The sequence below is a fragment of the Scyliorhinus torazame genome, chromosome 7 (assembly GCF_047496885.1).
Source record: "Scyliorhinus torazame isolate Kashiwa2021f chromosome 7, sScyTor2.1, whole genome shotgun sequence".
Taxonomy (NCBI): Eukaryota; Metazoa; Chordata; class Chondrichthyes; order Carcharhiniformes; family Scyliorhinidae; genus Scyliorhinus; species Scyliorhinus torazame.
In genome coordinates, this window is record NC_092713.1 from 36181216 (window position 1) to 36198524 (window position 17309).

The following is a 17309-nucleotide window of genomic DNA, read 5'->3' on the forward strand; positions in this document are numbered from 1 at the left end:
ATGTAAGCAAAGCTAACCCCTCCTTTGAAGTAGCCTGGACCTGTAAATCAAGAGGCTTGTAAAATGTAACCAAAAAAGAAAATGCTGGAAAATCTAAGAAGGTCAGGCAGCATCACGTTTCGAGTCCAGATGACTCTTTGTAAAAGGTAATGGACCCTGAAATTGAAAGTAAATACTGCAGCTCAAAACGTTTAGGCTCCTCAACATGTCCAGAGGCTTGAAAAATGTCAAGGGAAATGAAATTGACTGTGAAAAAAGTACTGCAAAGGTTTCAAACACATCAGAAGGGAGACTGTCACCTTCATGTGCCAGATCTTTGAACTTGACATGCTGGGAGAGAGATCGAAGGGTTCCAACACATCAGAGCAAAGACTTTTAACTACAACTTGACATACTGAAAGACAGTAATAATTTTCAAAGCTACAGAGGGAAGACCTGCCACACGACCCCCATCCTGGGAAAGTCCCTTGATCTGAGCGTCTCGAGCCTGAGGCCCCCCTGGAGGTAGGGGTTGAGAGGGTATTCACTCCCTTGTGTCCACGGCACCTGGTCCCTGTTTGTCAGGATCAGGAGAGATTGGTGCCCACGGGGAGCACACCGAGAGGCTAAAGCATCTGGCCCCAAATCCAGTAACTAATTGAATGCTCATGCAGACCAGCTGTACGGGCGACAACATGATCGGACTGGGAGATGCTCAAGTGATTTGATGCCTTGTGAGAATCCCGATTTGGCCCTCTCGCCATCGTGAATCAGAAGACCAGAAGAATAGGAGCAGAATTAGGCCACTCTGCCCATCAAGTGCGCTCCGCCATCCAATCATGGCTCATATTTTCTCATCCCCATTCTCCTGCTTTCTCCCCATAACCCCTGGTCCCCTGAATCCCAGCTAGGGCTAGTGACCCTGGAGAATCAGCCCCATTATTTCTGCTATACTTGCATTTTACAGCGAAGATTGTATAACTTATCTGTACTGGGGAAGCCAAATTTAATTTCAGCTGGAATTAGCATTACAATGATGATCATGCAAAGGCATTTAAAACTTTTTGAATTTTTTCCCTCGTTCCGATTCAGTGTTGTGAAATCAATTCTTTTGAGTGGGTGCTGTATTTACCTTTTTGCCTATAGAAAAGATATATAAAATTCCTGCAACTTGATTTTGGCAGGGGTGGGGGTGGGGATGGTGCATGAGGAGAGTTAGTAATTGTATGAATAAGCGCATTATCATTTTGTTTTGTAGATGCCACCACCTAACCAGGAGCCATCGGCGGATCAGCCGTACCCACTTTCTGTAGCTAGAGAGGAGTCTACTATTCCTCGGACTTATTCAGACAAGCATTGGGTATATCCTTCTGAACAGATGTTTTGGAATGCAATGATCAGGAAAGGGTGAGTAGACAAAGATTTATTGTTACATAGACACTGATAGTATACCTATTGGAGTCTTTTGAGAATGTTATGAGCAGAACAGATGGTGGGGTGGGGGGCAACTGGTGCATGTGGTGTATTTAGATTTTCAGAAGGCTTTCAAGATGGTCCCATAGGAGGATAGTAAACAAAATTAAAGCACACTGGATCGGGGGGGGGAGTAATATACCAGCAGGGGCTGGTTTAGCATAGTGGGTTAAACACCTGCCTTGTAATGCAGAACAATACCAGCAGCGCGGGTTCTATTCCCATACCGGCCTCCCCGAACAGGTGCCGGAATGTGGCGACTAGGGGCTTTTCACAGTAACTTCATTGAAGCCGACATGTGACAAGCAATTATTATTATTAATTATTCTAATATACTGGCATGCATTAAGAAATGGTTAATGAACAGAAAACAGAGTAGGAATAAATGGGTCATTCTCAGGTTGGGGTATTGCAAGGATCAATAATTAGGGCCCCAGCTGTTGATTTGGAAGTGGAGAACAAATATAATATTTCCAAGATTGTGGATGTCTCTAAACTAGGTGGGAATGTGATTTGTAAGGATGATGCAAAGAGGCTTTCATGAGATTTGGACAGGCTTCGTGAGTGGACAGGAACATACCAGATGGAGTACAATGTGGATAAGTGTAAGGTTATTCACTTTGATGGGAGAAACGGAGGTGCATAGTATTTTTTTTAATGGTTGATGTCCCAAGAGACTGGGATCCTTCTTCACCAGACAGTGAAAGTGAGCATGCAGCAAATAATTAGGAATTCGAATGATTTATTGGCCTTTATTTGAAGAGGATTTGATTACAGGAGATGTCTTCTTTAATTGTTTAGAGTTTTGGTTAGGCGGCACTGGGCGGCACAGTAGCAGAGTGGTTAGCACTGTTGCTTCAAAGCGCCATGGACCCGAGTTTGATTCCTGACTTGGGTGGCTGTTTGTGCGATGTCTGCACGTTCTCCCCGTGTCTCCGTGGGTTTCCTCCGGGTACTCCGGGTTCCTCCCACAAGTCCTGGAAAGACGTGCTTGTTTGGTGAATTGGACATTCTGAATTCTCCCTCAGTGTACCCGAACAGGCGCCGGAGTGTGGCGACTGGGGGATATTCACAGTAACTTCATTGCAGCGTTAATGTAAGCCTACTTGTGTCACTAATAAAAGATTATTACCGACCTAAGAAAGGATATATTTGCCATAGAGAGAGTGCAGTGGAGATGCACCACACAAATTCCTGGGATAGCTGTCCTGTGCCGAGCGATTGAGGAGACTGGGCCTGTGTTCTCTCGAGCTTTAGAAGAATGCAAGGTGATCTCATTGAAAGTAACAATTTAAAAAAAAATTTTTTTTTTGAAAATAATTTTTATTAAAGGTTTTCATAAAATATCAATAACAAAATGAAAAAGAAACCCAACAGGGTTAAGTACAAAACACAGTCCAGAAAAATAACCCTCCATACCCCCCTCCCCCCGTACATAAATAATAAATTAACATTAACACCCCGACTTAATACAACAAGAATATACAACCCCTCAGACCCTCCAGTGTAAATAACAAAAACAGTTGCTGCTGCCATTGACCAATGTCTAGCGCTCTGCCAAGAAGTCTAAGAACGGTTGCCACTGCCTAAAGAACCCTTGTACCGAACCTCTCAAGGCGAATTTCACCCTCTCCAACTTAATAAACCCCGCCATATTGTTGATCCAGGATTCCACGCTTGGGGGGCCTCGCATCCTTCCACTGAAGCAGAATCCTTCGCCGGGCTACCAAGGACGCAAAGGCCAGAATTCCGGCCTCTTTCGCCTCCTGCACTCCTGGCTCCTCTGCCACCCCAAATATTGGGAGCCACCAGCCCGGCTTGACCCTGGATCCTACCACCCTCGACACCATCCTCGCTACGCCCTTCCAAAATTCCTCCAGTGCTGGGCATGCCCAGAACATATGGGTGTGGTTTGCTGGGCTCCCTGAGCACCTAACACACCTGTCCTCACCCCCAAAAAACCGACTCATCCTTGTCCCGGTCATGTGTGCCCTGTGCAGCACCTTAAACTGTATGAGGCTGAGCCTCGCGCACGATGAGGAAGAGTTCACCCTCCCCAGGGCGTCTGCCCACGTCCCTTCCTCAATTTCCTCTCCCAACTCCTCCTCCCACTTACCTTTTACCTCCACCACCGAGGCCTCCTCCTCCTCCTGCATCACCTGGTAGGTTTCCGAGATCTTCCCCACTCCCCCCCCCCCCCCCCCCCCCCCCGAGAGCACCCTGTCCTGTACTGTGTGTGGCCGTAGCCGCGGGAATTCCGCCACCTGCCGTCTGGCAAACGCCCTTACCTTTAAGTACCTGAAGGTGTTCCCCGGGGGAGCCCGTACTTCTCCTCCAGCTCACCCAGGCTCGCGAACTTCCCGTCCACAAACAGGTCTCCCAACTTTCGTATCCCTGCCCTGTGCCACCCCGCAAACCCTCCACCTGTTCTTCCTGGGGCGAACCGGTGGTTCCCCTGTAATAGGGTCCCCGCCGAGGCCCCCACTTCCCCCTCCTGTGCCGCCTCCACTGCCCCCAAATTTTGAGGCTCGTGGTATACCTCCTTGGAGGGAGTTGCCAGCGCCCCCAGACTCGTACCCACACAAGATGCCGTATCCAGCCTCTTCCATGCGGCCCCCTCCCCCTCCATCACCCACTTGCGCACCATCGTCGCATTGGCGGCCCAGTAGTATCCACAGAGGTTGGGCAGCGCCAGTCCCCCTCTACTCCGCTCCAGGAACACCCTTCTCACCCTCGGAGTCCCTCGCGCCCACACGCACCCCATTATACCCCTGTTAACCCGCCTGAAAAAAGCCTTTGGGATAAACACGGGGAGGCACTGGAACAAGAACAAAAACCTTGGGAGCACCGTCATTTTGATTGACTGCACCCTACCCGCCAAGGACAGCGGCAACGCCTCCCACCTCTTGAACTCCTCCTCCATTTGCTCCACCAGCCTTGTAAAATTAAGCCTATGCAGGGCCCCCCAGCTCCTGGCCACCTGTACTCCCAGTTACCTGAAGCTCCTCTCCGCCTTTTTAGTGGGAGCTCGCCAGTCCCCCCCTCTCCTGGTCCCCTGGATGAACTACGAACGGCTCGCTCATCCCCATGTTGAGCTTGTACCCCGAAAAGTCCCCGAATTCCCTAAGAATCCTCATTACCTCCGGCATTCCTCCCACCGGGTCCGCCACATACAGCAGCAGGTTGTCCGCATAAAGTGACACCCAATGCTCCTCCCCACCATGCACCAATCCCTCCAGTTCCTTGACTCCCTCAGTGCCGTAGCCAGGGGTCCAATCGCCAGTGCGAAGAGCAGGGGGGGACAGGGGAAACCCCTGTCTCGTCCCTCGGTGAAACCGAAAGTACTCTGACCTATTCCTGCTTGTGGCTACACTCTCTATCGGGACCTCATGCAACAGCCTAACCCACCTGACGATCCCCTCCCCAAACCCAAACCTCTTCAGCACCTCCCACAGGTACCCCCACTCTACCCTTTCGAAGGCTTTCTCAGCGTCCATTGCCACCACTATCTCCGCCTCCCCCTCCCTCGCCGGCATCATGATAACGTTCAAAAGCCTCCGCACATTCGCGTTCAACTGCCTCCCCTTCACAAACCCCGTCTGGTCTTCATGGATGATCTGCGGCACACAATCCTCAATCCTCGTGGCTAAGACTTTCGGCAGCACCTTGGCATCTACATTTAGCAAGGAAATTGGTCTGTAAGACCCACACTGCAGGGGATCCTTGTCCCGCTTCAGGATCAAGGAGATCAGTGCCCGGAACATCGTCGGGGGCAAAGCTCCCCCTCCCTTGCCTCATTGAAGGTCCTAACTAACAGCGGTCCCAACAGGTCCATATATTTTTTATAGAATTCGACCGGGAAACCATCCGGCCCTGCTGTCTTCCCCGCCTGCATGCTTCCGATCCCTTTGATCAGCTCCTCCAGCCCAATCGGGGCCCCCAACCCCGCCACCAGTCCCTCTTCCACCGTTGGAAACCTCAATTGGTCCAGGAAGCGGCCCATCCCTCCCTCCTCCCATGAGGGCTCGGATCGGTACAATGCCTCGTAGAAGTCCCTTGATGACTTCCGGGTGCGGCGATGACCAGCTGAGTCGCACGTTTCGGCAGCTCCCTGTGAAACGGACTTTTGGGCTCTTGATAGGAGCCCCAACGGCAATTTTAACGGCTGAAAACACCGTGCGGTAAACCAGAAGGGTGTTCCCCCTGGACACGGATGGAAAAAGGAGAGGAAAGTGGCCGGATTGCAGCGGATCCTTTGGAACAACGGCAAGGAAGGCAAGCAGAAACCAAGATGGCGTCGGAAGGTGGCAGTTTCATATGGGGCCCTGAACAACAAGAGTTTTTGAAACGCTGCGTGGAGGAGATAAAAAAGGAAATGAAGAAAGAGTTGTTGGCCCCGATATTACAGGCGATTGAAGGGCTGAAAGAGGAACAAAAGACCCAGGAGCAGGAGCTTCGGGTCGTGAAGGCGAAAGCAGCAGAGAATGAAAACGATATACAGGGCCTGGTGGTGAAGTCGGAGATACAGGAGGCACACCAGAAACGATCTGTGGAGAGGTTGGAGGCACTGGAAAATAACGCAAGGAGGAACAACTTGAGGATTCTTGGCCTTCCTGAAGGTGTGGAGGGGGCGGACGTCGGGGCATATGTGAGCACGATGCTGCACTCATTAATGGGAGTGGAGGCCCCGACGGGTCCGTTGGAGGTGGAGGGAGCATACCGAGTTATGGTGTGAGGATCGAGAGCAGGAGAAGCTCCCAGAGCCATAGTGGTGAGATTTCTCCATTTTAAGGATAGAGAAATGGTCCTTAGATGGGCGAAGAAAACTCGGTGTAGTAAATGGGAGAACGCGGTGATCCGCGTCTATCAAGATTGGAGTGCGGAGGTGGCGAGAAGGAGGGCGAGCTTGAATCGGGCCAAAGCGGTACTTCACAAAAAAAAGATAAAGTTTGGAATGCTGCAACCGGCAAGACTGTGGGTCACATATCAAGGGAGGCACCACTACTTTGAGACGGCGGATGAAGCGTGGACTTTTATTGTAGAAGAAAAATTGGAATGATTGGACTACGAAAATGAACGTTTGGACAAAGTGGTGGGACGAGTGGGGGGGGGGGGGGGAGGGCGAAGAGGGATTGTATGATTAATCCTGCGGTATGGTAACTTTTCTTTCTCCCACAGGTGGTGATGGGGGAGGTGGGGAGGGAGAGGAGATGGGGCGTTGGCCATGGGAGGCGGGGCCGAGGGAGAGGCGCGGGCTTGGTTCCCGCGCTATGATAATTATGGCGGGAACAGAGAAGCAGGAAGGAGGGGGCGCCGCACGGGGCGAGCCGTGATCACGGGGGGAAGCCGAGGTCAGCCAGAGTTTGCTGACTTCTGGGAGCAACATGGGGGGGAGTAATTACGCTAGCGGGGGGTCTAGCGGGGGGGGGGGGGGGCGGGGGGAATTACTGGGTTGCTGCTGCTGGGGAAAGGGGGGAGTGGGTACGGGAAAGGATGGGCGGGGGGGCACCGTCTGGGAGAAATACAGCTGCGTGGGAATTGGGCGAGAAGCTGGAAAAAGATGATGGCTAACCGGCAAGGGGGGGGGGGTGGGAAGCCCCCCAACTCGGCTGATCACGTGGAACGTGAGGGGGCTTAACGGGCCGATAAAGAGGGCACGAGTACTCGCACACCTTAAGAAACTTAAAGCAGATGTGGTCATGTTACAGGAAACGCACCTGAAACTGATAGATCAGGTTAGGTTGCGCAAAGGATGGGTAGGGCAGGTGTTCCATTCGGGGCTGGATGCGAAAAACAGGGGGGTGGCTATATTAGTGGGGAAGCGGGTAATGTTCGAGGCAAAGACTATAGTGGCGGATAACGGGGGCAGATACGTGATGGTGAGTGGCAAATTACAGGGAGAGATGGTGGTGTTGGTAAACGTGTATGCCCCGAATTGGGACGATGCCAATTTTATGAGGTGAATGCTAGGACGCATCCCAGACCTAGAGACCGGAAAGCTGATAATGGGGGGAGACTTTAACACAGTGTTGGAACCAAGGCTGGATAGGTCGAAGTCCAGGACTGGTAGGAGGCCGGCAGCAGCCAAGGTGCTTAAGGATTTTATGGAGCAGATGGGAGGGGTGGACCCGTGGAGATTCAGTAGACCTAGGAGTAAGGAGTTCTCGTTTTTCTCCTATGTTCATAAAGTCTATTCACGCATAGACTTTTTTGTGTTGGGTAGGGCATTGATCCCGAGGGTGAGGGGAACGGAATATACGGCTATAGCCATTTCGGATCATGCCCCACACTGGGTAGACTTGGAGATAGGGGAGGAAACAAGAGGGCGTCCACCCTGGAGAATGGACATGGGACTAATGGCGGATGAGGGGGTGTGCTTAAGGGTGAGGGGATGCATTGAAAAGTACTTGGAACTCAATGACAATGGGGAGGTTCAGGTGGGAGTGGTCTGGGAGGCGTTGAAGGCGGTGGTTAGGGGGGGAGCTGATATCAATAAGGACACATAAAGGGAAGCAGGAGAGTAAGGAACGGGAGCGGTTGTTGCAAGAACTTTTGAGGGTGGACAGACAGTATGCGGAAGCACCGGAGGAGGGACTGTATAGGGAAAGGCAAAGGCTGCATGTGGAATTTGACTTGCTGACCACAGGCACTGCAGAGGCACAATGGAGGAAGGCGCAGGGTGTACAGTATGAATATGGAGAGAAGGCGAGCAGATTGCTGGCACACCAATTGAGGAAAAGGGGAGCAGCGAGGGAAATAGGGGGGGGTGAGAGACGAAGATGGAGAGACGGAGCGGGGAGCGGAGAGAGTGAATGAAGTGTTTAAGACATTTTATAAAATATTGTATGAAGCTCAACCCCCGGATGGGAGGGAGAGAATGATGGGCTTCTTGGATCGGCTGGAAATTCCCAAGGTGGAAGAGCAGGAAAGGATGGGATTGGGAGCGCAGATCACGGTAGAAGAAGTGGTGAAAGGAATTAGGAACATGCAGACGGGAAAGGCCCCGGGACCGGACGGATTCCCAGTTGAATTTTACAGAAAATATTTGGACTTGCTCGCCCCGCTACTGACGAGGACCTTTAACGAGGCAAAGGAAAGGGGACAACTGCCCCCGACTATGTCAGAAGCAACGATATCGCTTCTTTTAAAGAAGGAAAAGGATCCGCTACAATGCGGGTCCTACAGACCAATCTCCCTCCTCAATGTAGATGCCAAGGTCTTGGCCAAGGTAATGGCAATGAGAATAGAGGAATGTGTCCCGGGGGTGGTTCATGAGGACCAAACTGGGTTTGTGAAGGGGAGACAGCTGAACACGAACATACGGAGGTTGTTAGGGGTAATGATGATGGCCCCACCAGAGGGTGAAACGGAGATAGTAGTGGCGATGGATGCCGAGAAAGCATTTGATAGAGTGGAGTGGGATTATCTGTGGGAGGTGTTGAGGAGATTTGGGTTCGGAGAGGGGTATGTTAGATGGGTGCAGCTGTTGTATAGGGCCCCAGTGGCGAGTGTGGTCACGAATGGACGGGGATCGGCATATTTTCGGCTCCATAGAGGGACAAGGCAGGGATGTCCTCTGTCCCCATTACTGTTTGCACTGGCGATTGAGCCCCTGGCGATAGCGCTGAGAGGTTCCAAGGGATGGAGGAGAAGAACACCGGGTATCTTTATATGCGGATGATCTGCTACTATATGTGGCGGATCCAGCGGAGGGGATGCCAGAAATAATGCGGATACTTGGGGAGTTTGGGGATTTTTCAGGGTATAAATTGAACATGGGGAAGAGTGAGCTGTTTGTGGTGCATCCAGGGGAGCAGAGTAGAGAAATAGAAGACCTACCGTTGAGGAAGGTAACAAGAGACTTTCGTTACCTGGGGATCCAGATAGCTAAGAATTGGGGCACATTGCACAGGCTAAATTTGACGCGGTTGGTGGAACAGATGGAGGAAGATTTCAAGAGATGGGATATGGTAGCATTGTCAATGGCAGGGAGGGTGCAGGCGGTTAAGATGGTGGTCCTCCCGAGATTCCTCTTTGTGTTTGTGTCTCCCGGTGGTGATCACGAAGGCTTTTTTCAAAAGGATAGAAAAGAGTATCATGGGTTTTGTTTGGGCCGGGAAGACTCCGAGAGTGAGGAAGGGATTCTTACAGCGTAGTAGGGATAGGGGGGGGCTGGCACTACCGAGCCTAAGTGAGTATTATTGGGCCGCTAATATTTCAATGGTGAGTAAGTGGATGGGAGAGGAGGAAGGAGCGGCGTGGAAGAGATTAGAGAGGGCATCCTGTAGGGGGACCAGCCTGCAGGCTATGGTGACAGCCCCATTGCCGTTCTCACCAAGGAACTATACCACGAGTCCGGTGGTGGTAGCTACACTGAAGATTTGGGGACAGTGGAGACGACATAGGGGAAAGACCGGAGCACTGGGGGGGTCCCCGATAAGAAACAACCATAGGTTTGCCCCGGGGGGAATGGATGGGGGATATGGAATGTGGCAAAGAGCAGGTATAATGCAATTGAAAGATCTATTTGTGGATGGGAAGTTTGCGAGTCTGGGAGCGCTGACCGAGAAATATGGGTTGCCCCAAGGGAATGCATTCAGGTACATGCAATTGAGGGCTTTTGCGAGGCAACAGGTGAGGGAATTCCCGCAGCTCCCGACACAAGAGGTGCAGGACAGAGTCATCTCAAAGAAATGGGTGGGGGACGGTAAGGTGTCGGATATATATAGGGAAATGAGAGACGAAGGGGAGACTATGATGGACGAACTAAAAGGGAAATGGGAAGAAGAGCTAGGGGAGGAGATTGAGGAGGGGATGTGGGCAGATGCCCTAAACAGGGTAAACTCGTCGTCCTCATGCGCCAGGCTAAGCCTGATTCAGTTTAAGGTATTACACAGGGCACATATGACTGGAACACGGCTCAGTAAATTTTTTGGGGTGGAGAATAGGTGTGCGAGGTGCTCGAGAAGCCCAGCGAATCATACCCATATGTTTTGGTCATGCCCGGCACTACAGGGGTTTTGGATGGGGGTGACAAAGGTGCTTTCGAAAGTAGTAGGAGTCCGGGTCGAACCAAGCTGGGGGTTGGCTATATTTGGGGTTGCACAAGAGCCGGGAGTGCAGGAGGCGAAAGAGGCCGATGTTTTGGCCTTTGCGTCCCTAGTAGCCCGGCTAATGTGGAAAGAAGCCAAGCCCCCGGGGGTGGAGACCTGGATAAATGATATGGCGGGGTTCATAAAGTTAGAGCGGATTAAGTTCGTCCTAAGGGGGTCGGCTCAGGGGTTTACTAGGCGGTGGCAACCGTTCGTCGAATATCTTGCGGAAAGATAGATAGGGGAGAACAAAGAAGGCAGCAGCAGCGGCCCAGGACTTGGGGATGGGGGGGGTGTGTGTGGCCTGAGACAAGGCAGTTGCCAATTAGGGCTAGTTTTTATTTTTTGTTATTTAATATTTATTTATTTGTTGTTGTTTTTGTTTAAATTTAAAAAGGTCATTATTATCTGTATTGTTACAATGTTGTGTAAAGGATGCACAATGTACTGTGTTGGTTGACCAAAAATTTTCAATAAAATATTATTTAAAAAAAAAAGTCCCTTGATGCCAGCTCCACTCCGCACCACAGCCCCCCCCCCCCTCGTCCTTAACTCCCCCGATCTCCCTAGCTGCGTCCCGCTTCTGAAGCTGATGCGCCAGCATCCAGCTTGCCTTTTCCCCATACTCGTAAATCATCCCCTGGGCCTTCCCCCACTGCACCTCCGCCTTCCTGGTGGTCACCAGGTCGGATTTGGCCTGGAGGCTATGCCTCTCCCTCAACAGTCCTTCCTCGGGCTCTTCCGCATACCTCCTGTCTACCCTCACCATCTCCCCCACCAGCCTCTTCCTCTCCCTCCGCTCCTTGTGGGCCCTAATGGAGATCAGCTCTCCCCTCACCACCCCCTTCAGTGCCTCCCATACCATCCCCACTCGGACCTCCCCATTGTCGTTGGTCTCCAGGTACCTCTCTATACATCCTCGGACCCGCTCGCTCACCTCCTCGTCCGCCAACAGCCCCACCTCCAAGCGCCACAGCGGGCGCTGGTCCGTATCCTCTACTCTCGCTATCAACGCCCTACTCAAGATGAAGAAGTCGATTTGGGATAAGCCTTATGGACATGTGAGAAGAATGAAAATTCCCTAGCCCCCGGCCTTGCAAATCTCCAAGGGTCTACCCCTCCCATCTGGTCCATAAACCCCCTCCGCACTCTAGCCGCCGCCGGCTTCCTACCCGTCCTAGACCTGGAGCAATCCAGTGCCGGGTCCAGCACCGTGTTAAAGTCTCCCCCCATTATCAGGCCCCCCACTTCCAAGTCTGGGATCCGTCCCAACATACGCCGCATAAAACCCGCATCGTCCCAGTTCGGGGCATACACATTGACCAGTACCACCCTCTCTCCCCGCAGCTTACCACTTACCATTATGTACCTGCCGCCATTATCTGCTTGACGCCTCAAACGACACCTTCTTTCCCACCAAGATCGCCACCCCTCGATTTTTGGCATCCAGCCCCGAGTGAAACACCTAAAGTGACAGTTTTTAAGGGGCTGGAGAGGGTAGATGTAGAAAGGTTGTTTCCTCTGGCTGGAGGTTCTAGAACCAGAAGGTGGGCTCAGAATAAAGAGTCGACCATTTAGGACTTAGCTGAGGAATTTCTTCATTGGAATTCTCTACCTCTTGAGTGTTGTGGGAGCTCAGTCATTGTGTGTGTCCAAATGTTCTAATCCAGAGATTGATATATTTCCGGATAATGACATCCAAGAGATATGGGGATAGCTGGGAAAAATGGCATCATGGAACATAGAACATTACAGCGCAGTACAGGCCCTTCGGCCCTTGATGTTGCGCCGACATGTGAAACCACTCTAAAGCCCATCTACACTATTCCCTTATTGTCCATATGTCTACCCAATGACCATAGGGGCTGTTTAGCACAGGGCTAAATCGCTGGCTTTGAAAGCAGGCCAGCAGCACGGTTCATTTCCCGTATCAGCCTCCCCGAACAGGCGCTGGAATGTGGCGACTAGGGGCTTTTCACAGTAACTTCATTTGAAGCCTACTTGTGACAATAAGCGATTTTCATTTCATTTCATTTCAATTTCATTTCATTCATTTGAATGTCCTTAGTGTTGGCAAGTCCACTACTGTTGCAGGCAGGGCATTCCACACCCTTACTACTCTGAGTAAAGAACCTACCTCTGACATCTGTCTTATATCTATCTCCCCTCAATTTAAAGCTATGTCCCCTCGTGCTAGACATCACCATCCGAGGAAAAAGGCTCTCACTGTCCACCCTATCCAATCCTCTGATCATCTTGTCTGCCTCAATTAAGTCACCTCTTAACCTTCTTCTCTCTAACGAAAACAGCCTCAAGTCCCTCAGCCTTTCCTCATAAGATCTTCCCTTCATACCAGGCAACATTCTGGTAAATCTCCTCTGCACCCTTTCCAATGCTTCCACATCCTTCCTATAATGCGGCGACCAGAATTGCACGCAATACTCCAAATGCGGCCGCACCAGAGTTTTGTACAGCTGCAACATGACCTCATGGCTCCTAAACTCAATCCCTCTACCAATAAAAGCTAACACACCGTACACCTTCTTAACAACCCTCTCAACCTGGGTGGCAACTTTCAGGGATCTATGTACATGGACACCGAGATCTCTCTGCTCATCCACACTACCAAGAATCTTACCATTAGCCCAGTACTCTGCCTTCCTGTTAATCCTTCCAAAATGAATCACCTCACACTTTTCTGCATTAAACTCCATTTGCCACCTCTCAGCCCAGCGCTGCAGCTTATCTATGTCCCTCTGTAACTTGTAACATCCTTCCGCACTGTCCACAACTCCACCGACTTTGGTGTCATCTGCAAATTTACTCACCCATCCTTCTACGCCCTCCTCCAGGTCATTTATAAAAATGACAAACAGCAGTGGCCCCAAAACAGATGCTTGTGGTACACCACTAGTAACTGGACTCCAGTCTGAACATTTCCTATCAACCACCACCCTTTTGTCGTCTTCCAGCTAGCCAATTTTTGATCCAAACTGCTAAATCACCCTGAATCCCATCCCTCCGTATTTTCTGCAGTAGCCTACCATGGGGAACCTTATCAAACGCTTTACTGAAATCCATAAACACCACATCAACTGCTTTACCCTCATCCACCTGTTTGGTCACCTTCTCAAAGAACTCAATAAGGTTTGTGAGGCACGACCTACCCTTCACAAAACCGTGTTGACTATCTCTAATCAAATTATTCCTTTCCAGATGATTATACATCCTATCTCTTATAAACCTTTCCAAGATTTTTCCCACAACAGAAGTAAGGCTCACTGGTCTATAGTTACCGGGGTTATCTCTACTCCCCTTCTTGAACAAGGGGACAACATTTGCTATCCTCCAGTCTTCTGGCACTATTCCTGTAGACAAAGATGACTTAAAGATCAAGGCCAAAGGCTCAGCAATCTCCTCCCGAGCTTCCCAGAGAATCCTAGGATAAATCCCATCCAGCCCAGGTGACTTATCTATTTTTACACTTTCCAGAATTGCTAACACCTCCTCCTTATGAAACTCAAGCCCTTCTAGTCTAGTAGCCTGAATCTGAGTATTCTCCTTGACAACATTGTCTTTTTCCTGTGAGTATACTGATGAAAAATATTCATTTAGCACCCCTCCGTTCTCCTCGGACTCCAAGCACAACTTCCCACTACTGTCCTTGACTGGCCCATCTCTTACCCTAGTCATTCTTTTATTCCTGACATATCGATAGAAAGCTTTAGGGTTATCCTTGATCCTACCTGCCAAAGACTTCTCATGTCCCCTCCTGGCTCTTCTTAGCTCTCTCTTTAGGTCCTTCCTAGCTAACTTGTAACTCTCGAGCACCCTAACTGAACCTTCATGTCTCATCTTTACTTAAGTCTCCTTCTTCCTCTTGACAAGTGTTTCGACTGCTTTAGTAAACCACGGTTCCCTCACTCGGCCACTTCCTCCCTGCCTGACAGGTACACACTTATCAAGGACACGCAGTAGCTGTTCCTTGAACAAGCTCCACATTTCCATTGTGCCCATCCCCTGCAGTTTTTCTCTCCATCCGATGTATCCTAAGTCTTGCCTCATCGCATCAAAATTGCCTTTCCCCCAGATATAACTCTTGCCATGTGGTATATACCTATCCCTTTCCATCACTAAAGTAAACGTAATCGAATTGTGGTCACTATCACCAAAGTGCTCACCTACCTCCAAATCCAACACCTGTCCTGGTTCATTACCCAGTACCAAATCCAATATGGCCTCGCCTCTCGTTGGCCTATCTACATACTGTGTCAGGAAGCCCTCCTGCACATATTGGCCAAAAACGGACCCATCTAATGTACTCGAACTATAGCGTTTCCAGTCAATATTTGGAAAGTTAAAGTCCCCCATAACAACTACCCTGTTGCTTTCGCTCCTATCCAGAATCATCTTTGCAATCCTCTCCTCTACATCTCTGGAACTTTTCGGAGGCCTACAGAAAGCCCCTAACAGGGTGACCTCCTTTCCTGTTTCTAACCTCAGCCCATACTACCTCAGTAGACGAGTCCTCATCAAACGTCCTTTCTGCCACCGTAATACTGTCCTTGACTAACAATGCCACCCCGCCCCCTCTTTTACCACCTTCCCTGAGCTTACTGAAATATCTAAATCCCGGCACCTGCAACAACCATTCCTGTCCCTGCTCTATCCATGTCTCCGAAATGGCCACAACATCGAAGTCCCACGTACCAACCCATGCTGCAAGTTCACCCACCTTATTCCGGATGCTCCTGGCATTGAAGAAGACACACTTTAAACCACCTTCCTGCCTGCCGGTGCACTCCTGCAACTTTGAAACCCTGCTCATGACCTCACTACTCTCAACCTCCTGAAAACTGGAGCTACAATTCAGGTTCCCAAGCCCCTGCTGAACTAGTTTAAACCCTCCCGAAGAGCATTAGCAAATTTCCCCCCCAGAATATTGATACCCCTCTGGTCCAGATGCAGACCATCCTGTTTGTAGAGGTCCCACCGACCCCAGAATGAGCCCCAATTATACAGAAATCTGAAACCCTCCCTCCTGCACCATCTCTGTAGCCACGTGTTCAACTCCTCTCTCTCCCTATTCCTCGTCTCGCTATCACGTGGCACGGGTAACAACCCAGAGATAATAACTCTGTTTGTCCTAGATCTAAGTTTCCACCCTAGCTCCCTGAATTCCTGCCTTACATCCCCATCCCTTTTCCTACCTATGTCGTTGGTACCTATGTGGACCACGACTTGGGGCTGCTCCCCCTCCCACTTAAGGATCCCGAAAACACGATCTGAGACATCACACACCCTGGCACCTGGGAGGCAACACACCAACCGTGAGTCTCTCCCGTTCCCATAGAATCTCCTATCTATCGCCCTAACTATGGAGTCTCCAATGACTAATGCTGTACTCCTCTCCCCCCCTTCCCTTCTGAGCAACAGGGACAGACTCTGCCAGAGACCTGTTCCCCTTGGCTTAACCCTGGTAAGTCGTTTCTCCTCCCCCCCCCCCCCCCCCAACAGTATCCAAAGCGGTATACTTGTTACTAAGGGGAACGGCCACAGGGGATCCCTGTACTGACTGCTTCCTCCCAGCCCCTCTCACCGTCACCCATCTATCTTTATTCTTCGGAATAACTATATCCCTGAAGCTTCTATCTATGACCACCTCTGCCTCTCAAATGATCCGAAGTTCATCCAACTCCAGCTCCCTAACGTGGTTTCTGAGGAGCTGGAGATGGGTGCACTTCCCACAGATGAAATTAGCAGGGACACTGACGGCGTCCCTCACCTCAAACATTCTGCAGGAGGAACATTGCACTACCTTCCTTGTCATCCCCTCTAGATAAAAAAAGAAAGAGCTTACCTGTTATTCACTCCCCTTCTCAGCAAGCACTCACTCAGCAACCTCTGCGCCCCGCACGATAACACCTGAGGGAAAATAAATAAAAACTACTTACCAGTCACTAGCCAATCCCTTACCTGCAGGCTGTGACTTCACGGTTCAACTTTCCACTTTTTTTTTTCTCAAAAAAATATACTTTATTCATAAAAATTTATCATAAGCATTACAGAAACATTTCAAATTGTCTTGACTGTACATTTCCGGCAGAGTTACACATTGCCTTGACTTTCTTCCATTCAATTTTGATATTATCATACACATATCACTCTTTACGTTACAATTCCTTCTTAAATATTTACATTGTCATGTTTGTTTTATACATTGGAGTGTTAATGACACAGACCGAGGGGGCTTTACACTGTTACCCGCCCCTCGGTGTACATTTGCTGGAAAGACTTTACACAGTGGTCTTTCCCCATTGCGCCTTGGCGGCAGCTGCCCCAAGCCTGAGTGCGTCCCTCAGCACGTAGTCCTGGACCTTGGAATGTGCCAGTCTGCAACACTTGGTCGAGGACAATTCTTTGCACTGGAAGATCAGCAAGTTTCGGGCAGACCAAAGAGCGTCTTTTACCGAGTTGATGACCTTCCAGCAGCAGTTGATATTTGTCTCGGTGTGTGTCCCTGGAAACAGTCCGTAGAGCACAGAGTCCTGTGTCACAGATCTGTTTGGGATAAACCTTGACAAATACCACTGCATCTCTCTCCAGACCTTCTTTGCAAAGGCACATTCCACAAGGAGGTGTGTGACCGTCTCATTTCCCCCACAGCCACTCCGAGGGCAGCGTGCATTGGTGCAGAGCCTTCGGGTGTGCATGAAGAATCTGACAGGGAGGGCCTTTCCACTTCTACCTGCCCTCGAGCCTTCC

At 50.4% G+C, this 17309-nt stretch overlaps 1 protein-coding gene across 2 annotated transcripts in view; it reads left to right on the forward strand.

Moving 5' to 3' along the window:
- Positions 1-17309, forward strand: part of hccsb (holocytochrome c synthase b) — a 65823-nt gene that overhangs the window by 24762 nt on the left and 23752 nt on the right. For both annotated transcript variants that reach the window (XM_072510551.1, XM_072510550.1), the window contains exon 4: positions 1238-1386. In XM_072510551.1, coding sequence (XP_072366652.1) covers positions 1238-1386 — 149 coding nt within the window. The remainder of the gene's footprint in view (positions 1-1237; positions 1387-17309) is intronic.